Raw genomic sequence first — 16,360 nt, forward strand, 5'->3', positions numbered from 1 at the left:
TGGAATGGTCTGTAGTCGGGACGTAAAAACCATATGTAAAAAAGGTAGAAGTCTGTGTTCTCCCCGTTATCCACTTCTCCTCCCACACAGAAACCCTGTGTTTAAGTGCAAGTACATGTGTCCACTTATCTGAGATGAGTAAATGCATCTTAAAATGACCCCTGTGACATGTTGCTGTGTGCGGACACACTGCATTCGTTAAAATGTCTGGTGCTCCTTGATGAAGGGCCCCACACCTGCCGCTGGACCACATACAGGGTGTGGTGCTTGAGGAACCGCTCTTAAAAATGGGGCAGCCGCAAACATTCTGTGTGCGCCTGTGCATGTATGTGTGTGTGTGATGTTTAGAACCAGCTGTTGCTTTCACTGGAGATGAACACAGACTCACCTGCGTTTTCACACATTGACTCACTTTGTTCCACATGTCCTAGTTCTAAGTGTATCCTTGCTTCCTTAGCTCCCATATACTTTACTCATGGTCTGGGACGCACAGTGATTTAGTGGTAGCTGTTCACTACACTGTGGATTGTGGAAACCTTGGGGATGCTTTGCTAATGCCGCTGTGTGCAGTGTGCTATTCTGGCATGAATTTACCAGTACATAGTAGCTCTTAGGTGGCAACTAAGATGGTGAGAAGAAGGGCTCGCTTGCTAGACACTCGTAATAACCCTGTGTGACTCCTCCATTCATCAGATATTAAAAGCCTTTTCAGGGCAAAGTGTTGTTTGCATCAGCTGCAAATTGCATGTCAGTGTGGCCTTCTGATTAAAACTCTCAGATTAGCAAATGGATGTGCATTTCCTGGGGGTTGTGAAACATCTCAGACATTGCTGCTGTGATTGGCTGTAATAGAGAGACTGGCCTGGATCAGCTTTTTGGACATGTTGGTGCCAGACCCTGCTTGCTTGCCAGTGACATGTTTGTATAGAAGAACATGTAGTTTTCTGGCTAGATTGTTTAAAGCACCTGAGTAGACCTAAAATTCTTAGTTGTGTGTTTTGAATTTTAAATGGATTATGAATGAACTAAGCCCCCTCTTCCTGCCCCTTCTCATCTCCCTTTGGTATGCCATTAATTTGAAAAGCTTGCTTTGTTGGGGTTATCTGGCTTTATGGAAGAAGAAATGCGATGAAAGAGATCAGTAAAACCAGGGAAGTGGCCCCCAAATCACATGAGAGACTCTTCTAGGGAAAAGGTGGGTGTGTAAGCTGCAACAGAATGTGTGGGTGCAGATTTTAGGTTAATGAAGTATTACATTGTTCTCGAAACCATGGCAAAAAATTGTAATGAAAGAGAATCCCTGAAAATGCTTCAAGAACTGGTATTTGGATGTCTTGGTAGAGGAGTCCATATGTTCAGGCAAAAGATAATGGTTGAGAAGGGGAGCTTGTCCTGGATCATCCAGGTAAACCGAAATACAATCAGGTGTGTCCTCATGAGGCACAGGGAGAGAGTTGGCACACAGGCAATGTAAAGGCAAAGCAGATGGTTAATGGTGATGCCACAAGCTGAGTAGCATCACGGGATGCCAGCAGGCAGCAGATGATTGGGGAGCAGTGAGCAGATCTTTCTCCACAGTGGTATGGGAGATGAGAATTAGGATAGCCCCACAGACACCTTTATTGTGAACTTCTGGTCCCTAGAGATCTGAGACCCAAATACACCAAAGTCCAGAACTTTCTGGTACCACCTTGATGCCATGGAGACTCCACACACCATGCTTTCTGCTCTTCGAGGTGTGTGCTTTCTTGTGGCCTCAGATAGTTTAATCTGGACAAGCTAGTGCCTGCCTTCTGTCTTCCCTCTGAGCTTCTCTCTCTACCATGCCGTTGTGGGGTGCACTGCTTGCTCCTCTAGATTCCCATCTCCATTCTGTCTGGAAACATGGCACGTGTTACACGAGCTGATTTCTTGGCTTTATGCTGACTCTTTCCTGTTCCCTCTGAGTTATGGTCTTTCCATGCAACCCAGGATGATGTCAGACTTGGCAGCTGAACACTCCCCTCTTCAGCCTTCACAGTACTGGAGATTACTTGTATGCACTGCTACGCTACTACTTTAGTATTGGCTAGTCATGAGTGATAAGAACTTCTAGTTGCTTCTTTCTGGTCCTGAGTTCCTGAAATTTCGTTATCCCCGTCTTTAGCCTCAGGCTGCAAAGATATTAAGTAATAAAAATAGGAAGCAGTAAAATAGTGAGAAAAATGATAGTCAAGGAGGTTCAGTCGATGCAAAAGGTATTTAAACCAAAGTGTTGAGGCAAGGGAGTGACCTGAATTATAAAGGATATCTGGGGAGGGGTTTTCCAAAGGAGTCTCAGGTGCAAAGACCCTGAAATAGGAGCCTGCGATGAGGACACACCTGGTACCTTTAAGAACTGCTGAGCTGGCTAGAGCAGCCAGTGGGATCCAGAAAATGAGCACACATCGTGGCTGGATGAGAGGAGGGGAGAGGTGGGGAAGGTAGGTAGCAGGGCCCAGAGCAAGGCCCCTGAGTGCAACTGAGAGAGAGCTTAGGCTTTTCCTTGAATGGCTACAACCCACAGGGTTTGAACGTAGAAGTGAACTTGAGGGGTGAAGGTGGGCATGGGAGGGCTACACAGAAGGAGCCTTGGGGGTGATTATACATGAAGATAAAGCCGATGGATGGGCTCTCATAGATGAGAGGAGGTCGGTAAAGGGGTCTGGGAGATGTTGGGTGTATACACAGCTGAGAGTTTTTGCCACAGCAGAAGGTGAGTGGGATCACATCTTCTTAGCTGAAGGAGACATGGAGGAGGGCTAAGTTTTTAAAAGAGTAGGAATTCGATTTGGCTATTTTCATCTAGTTAAGCAACAGCTATGGTATATGTACCCCCTGGGGCTCACAGACTGCCAGCATCAGACCTATATACACACTAGGTGCTCAGTAAATGTTTGCTTGGGCTCTGATTCGTGATTTGGATTTTACAGGGAGGTGTAATCTTCCCTTGGTGCTGGCTCTCTAAAAGACAAAAGCTCATTAAGTTTATAAATAGACAATATTCCAGCTGTGCCTTAGTGTAATGGATGTGGCACTAGCCCTGCCAGAGGCTTTGGTAATCTCGTCCCTGAGTGCCGATCAAGTCCCTTTAATGAATACGATAGCTCTATAGTATGTACTGAGCTTTCTAAACCCAGAGGTCTCTGAGGACTCTCGTGTTCGGTATATGGTGTGATTGCTCTGCCATGTAAGCGAAACATGGTTTGTAATAGATGCCCACAGGACTGACATTCTTATTTTATGGTAAGATAGTTTCCCAGCAGAGTTTGAAGAGCCATTGTGTTTTACCTTTACCTCCTAAATTCTGCCTTTTTCCAAATGCCATTGTAATTACTGGTCTTAGTCATTTTCCTAGGTTTGATCTTGAAGAGTGACAATTTTTTTTAACTAATTAAATCAGTGTTTTCCCTTAATCATTTCTCATTTATACTGAAATCACCTGTGGCATTTGGAAGCTAATTGCTTCATCTCCCTGGTTATATCTTTAGACCATTTGATAAGTTTTTGAAGTGTCTTTTAATGAGTGGTGCCCTTCTGGGGTTATGATAACGTAATGCTATCTTTGCTATGTGAGATAACTCATCTGATAGCTTAAGTGCTAATGTAAGCAGACAAGAAAATCAAGCTTTGTGGTGTGTGGACACAAGAAAGACTATGTAGGACAGTGATACCTGCAGCTTCCCTGAACTCTTCGGTAAGAAATAGAGACCTGTCATCTTGGTAATGTGCTGCACAGGTCTGCCTGTATTCTCCCTGTTCCTACCAGTATCTCATTCCTACTCCAGAACAGCAAGCATGTCCCTAAAGGATATAGCAGTGTTCATACATAAGCTGTTGGGAAACATTCTGAAGATCCCATACTAGGCTTCATTTCCTGCTGTAATTAATACCCTCCCCCCCCCTTCCTTTCTTCCTTCCTCCCATCCTCCTTTTCTTTCTCTTTTTTCCATTACTGAAGATTAAACTGAGCGCCTAGCAAACACTAGACAGTTGCTCAACAACTGACCTGTATCCCCAGCCTGTAAAATCTGATTAGGTAACACTGCTAAAGAGGATTAATGCAGCATTGAAGAGACCGGGGGTTTTATTTCCTGTAAAAGATGAGTATGTATTCAGTGAGACAGACTGCACATGTTTTGTTTTTAATTCATCGATGTTCGGATAATCTATAAATTTTGTGTAATTTCAGTTTTTATGTTTCCTTATAACAAAGGATGTAAACTTAGGGACTCTCTGTAGACCTTTCCTTTAGGCGCCACTACAGGGTGGTTGGTTAATCCCTTCTGTAAATTTTAGAAATTAAGGGGTGTTTTTTCTGGGAAAGAGCCTTTACCTCTGTTGGTAGAATGTTTGCCCAGCATACCCAAAGCCCACAAGTCAGTGTCCAGTACTTAAAAAACCAACAGCAAAAAACCCAATAACTTGGGGGGCACACACGACACGGAGGACACAAGAAGTTCAAAGTCATTCCAGGCTGTGCTACTTGAGATCCCATCCCATTTAAAAAGGAGATGGGAAAAGGGAGTGTTTTGAGCCCACAATCCAGTCCAGTGGGGGTAAGGATGCTTGCTCACCAAACCTGAGGGACTTGAGTTCAATAATAATGGATCAAACCTCTGAAGCTGTAAGCAAGCCACCAAGCTTTCTTTCATAAGTGCTGTCATTGTCATGGTGTCTCCTCACAGCCTTAAAACAGTAGCAAGAAATCATGTTGTGCACACAGCTCTGAAGCAATAACTGGAAATCGAGCAGGGTAGCACAGTGTGGTTGTAGACTTGGCCACACTAAGGCAGAAAGGGATTTATACAACGTGTAGCTGTGTAGTATGTATTTATTTAAAGAACAAGATTTCAAAGATGGGAAGCACAACCCGGACTTGGGGGTGGGGTGGCTTTGTATAGGGGCAAGATGGAGGCTATGGCAGAAACTCCAGAACCTTGGGAATTGAACTGTAAGTGAAGAGGATGGATTCCTGACAAGCTAAACGGTAACTTCTGACAACACCAACACTTGTTTAGATGCTTCATCTTTGCCAACTCAATAACCAAAGCATAGCCTCTTCTGATGTCTAATTGTTTCTAACTAATGAGGTTGAATTTCTCTCTCTTCTCTCTCTCTTCTCTCTCTCTCTCTCTCTCTCTCTCTCTCTCTCTCTCTCTCTCTGTGTGTGTGTGTGTGTGTGTGTGTGTATATGTGTGTGTTCCTATGGCTAAGCTCTAAGGAAGCGTGGTAGGCTGTTCAGCATTGGGTCTAACAAGCTCCTGGCCTCATACAAGCTAACACATGCGTTTCTGTGTGCTTATATATGTGTGTTTTATATATGTATATGGCTGGAAGATTTACAGTCTCTGTAAACTCTATCAGATTTTAAAGAGCATTTCATATTTGAGATCGATATCATTAAAAAAACATTTTGTCCTGTGATGTTGCTTATCTTTTTACTTTTGGAGCATTTTGCCTGTAGGTTTGAAGCTATGATTTATACAGTTATACCATCTATGTTACCAGTGTGACTAACACTTGTAGACTTGAGAAAACATTTATACTTTGAACTTGTGTTCTTTCCATATGACCCATGTGACACACTGTAGCGATGGACACACAGGTCTTCCTGAGAGAAGAGAGCTTGTTAGATCCAAATGCTGAACAGCCTACCATGCTTCCTCAGAGCTTAGCCATTTAAAAAAATTATTCTAGCATACTTTTTGTTAACGAGCTTTACACCTTATATGTTTATAATGTAATTGTAATTCAGTAATCACCATTGATTAAAGTTCTCATTTTATTGTATTGAGATAAAGCTTATTAAAATTTTACAATAAGACAAGGCTGTGTTTCAGTGATGCTCTTCAGGCTAATTTCTCTAATAAATGGTGATCTCTGATATTTAGGCTTTTATATTTCATTGGGGTCCTAGACATGGTTTTGTAGATTGCAAGATAGCTCAGATACCTTTTTAAAAAATAGCTATATTGCTAAAGGTCTATGCATTAAAATCATAAGGGTGCTGGGAAGAGTGTCAATTGATGAATCAGAAAACAGGTTGTAGTTCTTGGTGTTTCATTACCTATTTGGCCTCCTCTTGGAAGGATGCTCCAGTATCCTTTATAGCCAGGTGGCTTCTGGGGCAGTCTGTCATGTCATTACTGGAATGCTGCCCCCTGGTGGTCACACCTTAGCTCAAAGGCAAAGCCAGAGTGGCAGTCAGTATCCTGAGTCTGTGCTGTGGTGTTGCATCGTGGGTAAGGCTTTCCACTGAGTTCTTTTTCTCTTTAAACTGTTAGTTGAAAAAAGAGGTTCGGAGGCCTAGATGGTTTTGATGATGAGGTCTTGGAACCAAGGAGTCAGAGGTAATTGGAGAGAAGTTGATGAAGGGTTGCTTATTTTTAGGAGCTGACACACTTGCTGCCTGGAAAAGACACAAATGTGATGTGTGTGTGGGTGTGCAAAGGGAGAGGTCTACTCTTGTTTTCCTTGATGTCCTCACTCCTGTTTTACCCCTGGAGAGAGAAGAGGCAGAGCCCAGTGCAGTGGCGACCTGGGCATGGTGGTTCCGTGGGCACGGATGCCCACAGCACGCTCACTGAAAGCCATCCATCCAGAAGTCCCCTTTGAATGTTCTCTGCTCAGAACGTGACTACTGATCAGAGAAGCCATTCGCAGTGCATTTTGGGCGAGATGCTTGAACTTGATTTCTCGTACCTGGGCCTGTGCATTGTTGCTAATTTTACACCTGGTGTCAGTCCCCAGGGGCATGTTCCTTAAACAAGGTTCTTTCTCTGTTTCAGTGGGTGGGGCTTATAAGTGTGGCATGGGAGACTTTGAGCTAACAACCAGTGGTTATTTCTGTTCCTCAGTAGACTAGGGGAACTTACTTTGTATAAAAAGGATAGAAAAGACTTTTTAATATTAATTGGGAAACTGGTCTCACCTGCCTGCAGCAGTTTGACATGGGTTAGTCCTCAACTGAGAGAATGAAGGCATGCTTTAGGACAGCTGCTTTTACTATCTGTGGCAAAGTTCATAGATTACTAACAGCCGTACTTCAGAGTCAAAACAATCATATATTTGACACACACAAAAGAAGAGTCTATCTACTTGTAGGTGGAAGGAGCAGTCTTGGAGAAAAGTAATTTGTAAACCAATATTTAGGATGGTACATGTGAGAAGGGAGAGCACTTTAGAAAATCCAGAGAAAATACTTACTGCGCCTTAAGATGTAAAGTACACTCTTGGTTCCTCTTTGAGATGTCAGTGACACAGAGTGAGCATGAATGCTCTGGTTCCAGCAGCAGGGTCAAGGACAGGCACCGAATGCCAGGACTGGAGTGACATGGGAGAAAATGCAGGATGGGATGGGATGCTCATCTGTTTTTCCTTTGCTGTCTTTTCCTTTGAGATAATTGATAAGAAATAATAATAGGAGAATATGTTTTCAACTACTGTTTTGGAATGCTTGGTGAACCCTTTCAATGTAGAAAATTGTATCCCTTCTACTACACTTTGTTGATGTTTTGTTTGACTGTGTAGCCCTGGCTGTCTGGGAACTCACCTTGTAGATAAGGCTGGCCTGAACCTTACAGGGATCTGCCTGTCTCCCTCCCGAGTTCTGAGATTTCAGGGTTTTTTTTTTGTTTTTGTTTTTGTTTTTGAGTGATTCCTATGATTATTTATACACTTTAAAAAGATACTTTTGGTCTTATTTTCTTTTTGTATTTTCTCAAGCAATGCCACTTGAGAAACCTTTTCTGCAGGATATAAAAGCACACATGCATACACACACACACACACACACACACACACACACACACACACACTAGCACAGAGCATGCTCACTCCAAAAAGGGAACCAGTGACGGACTACAGTAACCAGTGGGTTTTTATTGAGGTTAGAGCCAGAGTCTGGGTGAGAGATTACTTGCAGGAATTCTCAGATGTAGCTGCATTGTGAGAAAAGCTGACTCTTAGACCTCAGAAAACTGCCTATCAGGGGCCCTTGGCAACACATGTGTGGCTGGTTAGTGCTTTCTCCTCTAAACAGCTGTTTACTGTTTCTTCCAAGTTCCAGCCTTCCCAGACCTGCGACGTTTACTTCTCATAACTGCTTTCCTCCAGCATACTATTTGGAAGGCTGTTTAAATGAGCTATGTACCAATATCTGCCATAGAATCTATACTGGAGCCTTTTGATTTTGCTTGTTGTAGTGCTGGGAGTTGAACTTAGGGCCTCACACATACCAGGCAAGCACTCTACTACTGGGAATACACTACTCTTATATTCTCAGCTCCCTGGGATTAAAAAAAAAAAAAAAAAAAAACCCAGCTAAACCAGTTGGGTTTTTTCCACAGCCTTGGTTTACTTTTCTGATGGATTCAGAGCTATGCAGATCTTTATAGTCCAGTTAATAAGCATGGTATATAGGGATCTGAGCTCTTGGTTTTTAAAAAGAATGGAAAGGCACAGAGTGAGGTGTGTTGGGAATGGAGAAGCTCTTCTGGCTGGACAACCTTAGTACTATACTCACATGAGAGTTGCTGGAATTTGAAACATTGGTTATGCTCTGACATTGTCCAGTGCCACTAGAGTGAGTCCAAATATAAGAATGACAGATTAACAGGCAAATGGGACAGGAGCCCTGCTGGCTCTGAGCAGGGCCAGCTGGTCAGTTGCGTGGGAATAGATTGTCTTTAGTTTTAAGTGAGTTTCAAGAATCACAAATTCCAAGGGAAACTATAATGATGCATTTTCAGAGAGCTGTGCAGGGTTTACCTTATTTTAACAACCAGGGAAGAACTTTTGAGTGGTCCTTTCCATTTTGTAGCTGCACTTGAGTGGGCAGATTCCGAGGGAACTTGATGTAGGCAGTTATAATCCTGATTTGTTTTCACTATGGAACAGTGGGGGATATCTGAGCCTGTAGTTTTATCATGCCCGTGGGGTTGGGCTTTAGTTTTTCTTTTGCTGGTAGATTGGCTCACTTCTAAGGGCTGTTTCTAGTAGGATTTGGGGTTCTGTTTATAGATCCTAGTTATGTCATCAAGCCCATTTCATATTTCTAAAGCAAGCTGGTATAGGAAGCATGCTCTCAGCCTTGCAGTGCAGTTTTCCTATTTTAAAACCTAGAAGAACAACAATAGTTTTTTCCCTCTTCTAGACAAGAGTAAAATATGCTTATCAGAGAGATTTTAAAATAATTAGGAGGGGAAAAAGGCAAAGTGTTATTTTATAATTCTCTTATTCCAGGACGACAGGAAGTGACTAAATAATGCCTTGACTTTTATCCCATGATATTTATCATACATACATATTAACAAAATTGACACTATTTCATAGCTGGTATTTTCATAAAATTTAAATGTCACTGTAAATATAGAAACATGCTACAGTCTTTAGTGGGGACTTAGTCATCTGTTGTATAATAATTTTTTAATTTTTGTTATAATAAATGATGCTTTGGAATCTCTGATGACTGAATATTTATAGGAGCACCCTATCATGAAATATCTGAGTTGGGATGGACTCTGCTGGTGATGGGGTCCTCTGAACCATGGTTCATAGTACATAATTGGCCCGACTGCTTTCTTGTCATTGTATCCTATTAATTTTGCCCACTAAAAGTCACCTCCCCACTGGTACATGAAGGTTGCTACATCTCATTTCGGGAGTGGAGAGTTAAAAAGGGAGACTGTTAACTCAACTTTGGGGCAGCCATTGAGAAAGAATCCTCTACAGATAGTGTGAAGTCTAAGTATTAAACACAATTAAATAAACAAGATCGAGTGGAGAATGGAAAGATGTCACCAAAGGCGGAACTTCTCAGAGCCAGAGTCTTAGCAGTTGAGTAGACCAGAAGGCAGATGTGTGGGTTCTATAAAGCAAGCCCTCAGAGCTCCCCAAAGTAGGTCAGCATACACTTAGCTGGAGGAGCTGCTCATAAGGAATGATTTGTGAGCCAAAGCTGGTTTGTGGAATTGTGGGCACTGCATGTACTAGCAATTGAAAATAAAGGCCAGTGTGAAGGTTATAGTGGCAAAAGGAATCTCTAAACTCCCCAAACTATAGAAGTAAATGAGTAGCTCTTTCAGCTGCCGTTGTTACTCTAACCAACCTTTCATGTATATAAGTTTATACACTCTTACTTAAATTAGCGCTTCAAGTGCTAAATATGAAAAGCAGCCACCTACTAGAGTTGCTTTGGAAAAACATTCAGCAAATGTCCAAATTGAGTTTCAGGAGAATTAAACATTTCACTGACTGCAGAGGTTAATTAGGTTATTGTTGACATTTATGGAAAGTTTAGTAGATTTGGAAACCTTTATCTAAACTTGAAGCTTTTGGAAAATGTCAATTTGTTTCATAGTAAAGTGATATGAATTATTGATTTGGATTTGATTTTATAATCAATTCCTAATTCTAGCCTTTTTTGGGGGGGCTGTATTTTTGTTACAGGTTTGTGAGACAGGGTCATGCAGTGTAGCCCAGGCTGGTCCCAGGCTCACCGTCCTCCTGCCTTAGACTCCTGAGTACTGTGATTGCTGGCATAATGCTTTAGTTTTTAAAACTCTTGTGTCCCGCTTAATTTTATTAGCACAAGTCTGTTTTATTTCTAGACTTTTCTGGGGGTCAAGGCCATATAATAGCTTCTTTTGAAGAAGTGTAAGAAATAATCCTAAAAGATTTATTTTGTGGTTTTTGCCTGCTTGAATCATTTTTACATTTCCAGAATGATTGCGTTAGTTCATATCTTCTTCCTTGAAGATCTGGCTTTCATAATTAACTAGACATTCGTTGTATGATGGTATGGTGTATCATTGAAAGGCTTTTATAATATTAAAGACTAAAATCTATCTTACGAATCTGAGCCCAGTTGAATTTTGTATAATTATTTTTCACTTGGTTAAAACCAAATAGAAAGCCCTTCTGGACTTCGATCCTGTCGTGAACACATACTACTGGTCTGCCTTTAATTAATAGAGTCCCCCCAACCCCCCCCAGTGCCAAGTGATTTCAGACCCCATAATCCACACAAGACTATTGATAGTTTTGCAGCAACTGTGCCCTTCAAAGCCCCTTGGCTATAGAGCCAAGTCTTCCCTATGGATAAAATTTGAAACAAATCAAAATCCGACTCTATGTTATCTCTAAAAAGAAGAGATGATTAGGAGTTCCCATGCCTTCTCTGCCTCACAAATTCTGGAATATTTCAGGAGGAAATGTTTATATCATTTTCATTTTTCTGTTATTTCTTCTCTGTTTTGTACAATAAGTCCGATAAGCTGGGCTATGTCTGAGTTCAACCCAGCTTTTTGTGGAGGATGATGGTTGTTACCTGAGCTGACCTGCCTTCTAGGTCAAGCTGTGAAGACATTTTGCCTGTCTCCAAGTGGAAATGCTTCACTCTGTCTCCACCGAGAGAGTGAGACCAGGGGAACAACGAGACTCTCACATCTGCATCTACAGCCAGGCTCCGCTTTTTCTGAACACTGTTGTTAGCAGTGGCCGCTGAAAAGCTAAACCCCTGTCTACTAGGTCACTTCCACAGAAATGACTTTTCCCAGTTGCCTAACTTCAGCATCAACTTCAGGAAAACACCACAAGTGTATTTGTTTCCAAGCTTGCTTAAAAATAAAGGTTTCTTTCTTTATGAGGTTGGAAAAATCTTTAGCCTGGGTTAAGTGATAGGACACTGGAAATGCTATCTAGAAGTGACAGCCCCCATAAACATGTATGAAGTGTCACTGTGGCCCCAGGTGGCCACTAGAAAAGAAGGTAGGACGTTATTTAAAGAATAAGATACTTAATGGAGAAGCCTGAGGCTTTTATTCCTCGAATGTGACTGTGTTCTCATAATGGTTGTAGCCTGTGTGAAGGTGGGTGAGGTAGTTATTAGGTTTGTTTTTTCTTCAAAACAGCCTAGGAACAGGTAAAGGACTTCACTAAGTAAGGCACCAGCGTTGGCGGCTTGACATGTTTCTACCGAGCATCATTTGAGTGGTCTCCTACACAAACACAGCAGATGGTTAGATTCTGTTGTGTGTCACAGATATTAGTGAGGAAGGGATTCCAGGTTGGGGGAAGCACAGGATTCATGTTCAGGAGGGAATGCTTTTGTAGTCCCGTTAGCTACAGAATGGAAGATGCTAGCCTATCTTGTAGCATACTTTGGAGCGTTCCTCTGGCTATCAAAAACTATTTGATGGACTTGGCTTTGCAAGATTCCTGTTCCTCTATTTAATCGATGCTTGAAGAGCTTGCCATGCCAGATGGGTGGATGTTTGGGTCTATATTAAATTGTCTCCCACAATTTGATTTGTTTCTGTGTTGAAGTTTGTTATCTCTTAGTAAGAAACTGTTTGTCTATTTCTCTATCAGAGAGAATTGCTAGATATTTTGGCCTTGGTGTAGTCTGTGGTTCTGGGGGTTTCCGACATTGACATGCTTCCTGTGATGGGCAATAATTGGAGGATGAGGAACTTAGGGGAAAGCCAGTGTCCTTTCCCCTTGGGCCTGAACATGAAGTCAAGATTTTTCTTTAGATTCTCTTACAGATGTTGAGAGTTTCACAGACTGTTACCCTAGACCTGCTGGGGAGTGTTTGAGGAGGGGCCTTGGGACTCATGCCTGAGAGACAGACCCCCTGTCTTATACAGCCTGTGTAAGGACTCAAGTTTGGTATTCTAGGCCATGTTCATTACAGTTGGGGTTCCTCTGCAATGGTTATGAGTGTGCAGGGGTCACATGGACTTTCTCTCTGAAAAATGATCATAATTTCCTTGACTGTTCAATGTAGTTTAAAGGACATTTCAATATTAGTGACATTATTGGACTTATTTTCCATTAAACAGTCTGCACAATACTAGGTATATTGTGAAGCTATTGACCAGTGGTTGACTGAGTGACTTTTGAGCCCTGGGGACATGAAGTCTGTGGCTGCTTGAAGTAGCTGACTTTCCAAGGCACTCAGCTGCTTCTGGGAGTCTGCAAGTGCGTAAGTAGGAAAGAGTGTGGCAGGGAAGGTATACAGCACCCGTAATCTTTAGGAGGGACTGGGTTGTGTCCTTAGGGTTGGTTCTGCCGTTGGCACTGTAAGAAATTGGGAAGATACATGCTGTCCATTCTCAATCTAGAGTAAAACTGAGGGTTCGGTGTGTCTAGTTGAAGGGAAAATGGAGCGGGGAGAGTGGGTAAACTTAAGGAAGTAAATTTGAGGAGTCCCCATAAGCGTTTTCTCTATTTGGGAATGCTTCAAGTGTTTGACATCCTAATGTGTGCCCAGTGGGAAGATGACAGTGCACTGAGTGTCCCTGTTGGAAGAACTACCCTTTTAAAGCAGAAGACACTTTGCCACATACTGTTCTGTGCACACATTCTTAGGGAAGCAGCGTCACTCGTAATTTCCAGCTTTTAAACTTTTAGGTCTGTGGAAAGAAAGCCTTGTGTAGTTAACACAACAATAATCATATCAAAAAAAAAAAAATATCCAGCTGGTAGAGTTTGTTGTAGTAGGGGATAAGGTGGACAGAGGCTGTCTAATATGATTGATAATTTGAAAAAGGATAAAAAAGACATGCACAACACCAAACTCCTCTGAAAATCATTACTGTTTCGTCCACTTTTATAAACAGACTCAGTCATTGACAACAACAGCCCTGTGAAGGAAATATTTTATTGTCACTGCACCCATTTTAAAGATGAACAAGTTGAAGCCCAGACAGTGGGGCAAGTAGGAGAGATGCTGGGGCCAAAGTCAAGTTTCGTAGCTATGTTGCTTTCATATGAAGTTGGGTCTTCTGCTTTGAGCATTTATTTTTGTAATGGTTGTTATAAAAGTAAATTAAAGAAATCAGTGTCGGAAAAATGGGAATACACTCAGAATCATCAACCATGATCTAGCTGCTCTGTGTCTTCCCACTTTTTTTCTGCAGTGCTGTGCATCAGTCAAGGATGTGGTTGCATGCATTATGTGTATATGTATCCTTCTGTTAGGTCCTCTCTAGAGCACAGGCCTTTGTTACACTGCTGGCTAAGTATTTTAATACACACACACTGGACTTACATCCCCGCTATACATTCAACTATGGGCAAGTCCTTTGACTTTTATACAACTCATTACTCTCTTATAGATGAGAGATGAATCATGTCCTCTTTTTTTTTCAAATCAGGGATCTACAGAAGTATTGAGTGTCTGAGGATCCTGGGCTCTGTCTGTGTGTCAACCCAGCCAGCCACAGTGGTACTCTCTTCTATATTAGGGTTCACATGCGTTTAGAAAAAATGAACTCGTTGGGAGGGAAGACAATAAAACTTGTAAAATTACTGGACCAGATGATCTTAAGATCAGTATTTCTGATTGTCTTCTGTGATACCTCAGATGTCACACATTGTGCAGCATCCCTCACCAGAAAGATTAATGGATTAACAAGTTTGCCAGATTCTTGTCATATTATGTCCTGAAAGTATGCTAGGTACAGAGAGAATCAGTGGTCCCCGCTGAGCACGGCCCAGACTCTGTTGAGTTCTACTTAATAAGTACTCCCTAGGAGATCCATCTACTGCTGTCCCTGACCTTACACATTCTCAGATCCAATTTAATGATCTGTCACAGAAGACTTATAACCAGGAAATCAGCAATGCTTGAAACTAACTCATTTAAACAGTTTGCTGTGTTCATTATACACCCCAAGCCTCTTTGCATTTTGAAGGAACTGATCTGGAAGTCCCATGAATCTGACCCTCTCTTTTCCTCCCACAGAAGGAAGATTCTGTTCAGAAATGAGGCGAATTAACATTCAGATACCACTACACGGAGCGTTTTAAACTGCCCTGACCATCTTGGCAACTGAGTCTCTGCTCAAGAGACCCAACAAGATGAACCAGCCAAGGAGGGATAGTGTCCTGCCCTGTACGAACAGTGACTGCTGACGTCTGAGAGCAAGTTGGGGGTACTGCGTGTTGTCTGCCAGTACCATGAAGGAAGTGGTTTATTGGTCACCCAAGAAGGTGGCAGACTGGCTGCTGGAGAATGCTATGCCAGAATACTGTGAGCCTCTAGAACATTTCACAGGCCAGGACTTAATCAGTCTAACCCAAGAGGATTTCACAAAACCCCCACTGTGCCGAGTCTCGTCTGACAACGGGCAGCGGCTCTTAGACATGATCGAGACCCTGAAGATGGAGCACCATATGGAGGCTCACAAGAATGGCCACGCCAATGGGCACCTCAGCGTTGGCGTCGACATTCCCAACCCTGATGGCAGCTTCAGCATCAAGATTAAGCCCAATGGAATGCCAAATGGGTATAGGAAAGAGATGATAAAGATCCCCATGCCAGAACCAGAGCGCTCCCAGTACCCCATGGAGTGGGGCAAGACTTTTCTGGCCTTTCTTTATGCACTTTCCTGTTTTGTTCTCACTACAGTGATGATCTCGGTCGTCCATGAACGAGTACCTCCTAAGGAGGTGCAGCCTCCACTACCGGACACGTTTTTTGACCATTTTAACCGGGTGCAGTGGGCCTTTTCTATTTGCGAAATTAACGGCATGATCCTTGTAGGACTCTGGTTAATTCAGTGGCTGCTCTTAAAATACAAGTAAGTAGAGAACTCATAGTCTTAAGATCCAGCGATGATGGGTTTGCATCATTTATCTGTCTTATCTAGTTGTTGTTTGGAAATAAAATTTACCCAAGTGTTGAAATCAAAGCATATTAGTTAATTGTGAAGCCTCCCACCCCATGGGACTAACTGAAGCTCCTACAGATTTGAAAGAATATTGTGTTTGTTGCTTGTTTGATACAAGATTCCTCCAGAATTAAGACTGAGTGATGGTGGTCTGTTTTCAGGTAATAAGAAAGCAGATACTTAGACATATTCAGAGAGAAAAGGCTATTGAATAAGGGGGTGGGGGAGTGTATGATAAAGCTACCTAGTCTTCGTTGGTATTTGTTCAGGTGAATTGTTGACAGTTGGCCTATGTGCTGTGTGTGGTAGGATAGTTCTCCCCAAATCCCAGCCAGACCTGGAACTTTATCAGTGTGTATTCAGTTTTTGACATGTAGAGTTCAGACAGCTATTCTATAATGACTTTGGTTGGGGGAAAGTGATACCTCATTTAATTTAAGGAGGTAGAATGTGGTGGGACCTATATGATTCCATCTTATGGAATGTGTAGCACTTAAAATAATGGGCAGCTATTTTTGAGTTTTTCAGTAATTCTATATTGAGTTTTATTTGGATTCAAAGTGAGTCCCATGTCCCAAGCTCTAATCACAGCAGGGATTTCCTAAAGTGAGCTATTTACTTGGATAAACTTCTTCCCTTGGTTTTAGTTAATTTCACTT

The 16,360-nt window shown here is 42.2% G+C and overlaps 1 protein-coding gene across 3 annotated transcripts in view; it reads left to right on the forward strand.

The window, feature by feature from the left end:
- Positions 1 to 16,360, forward strand: part of Sgms1 (sphingomyelin synthase 1) — a 116,926-nt gene that overhangs the window by 63,157 nt on the left and 37,409 nt on the right. For all 3 annotated transcript variants that reach the window (XM_051199974.1, XM_051199973.1, XM_051199975.1), the window contains one exon: positions 14,774 to 15,611. In XM_051199974.1, the coding sequence (XP_051055931.1) occupies positions 14,989 to 15,611 (623 nt within the window). In that variant the 5' untranslated portion in view covers positions 14,774 to 14,988. The remainder of the gene's footprint in view (positions 1 to 14,773; positions 15,612 to 16,360) is intronic.

The sequence above is a fragment of the Phodopus roborovskii genome, unplaced genomic scaffold (genome assembly GCF_943737965.1).
Source record: "Phodopus roborovskii unplaced genomic scaffold, PHOROB, whole genome shotgun sequence".
In the NCBI taxonomy this organism is placed as follows: Eukaryota; Metazoa; Chordata; class Mammalia; order Rodentia; family Cricetidae; genus Phodopus; species Phodopus roborovskii.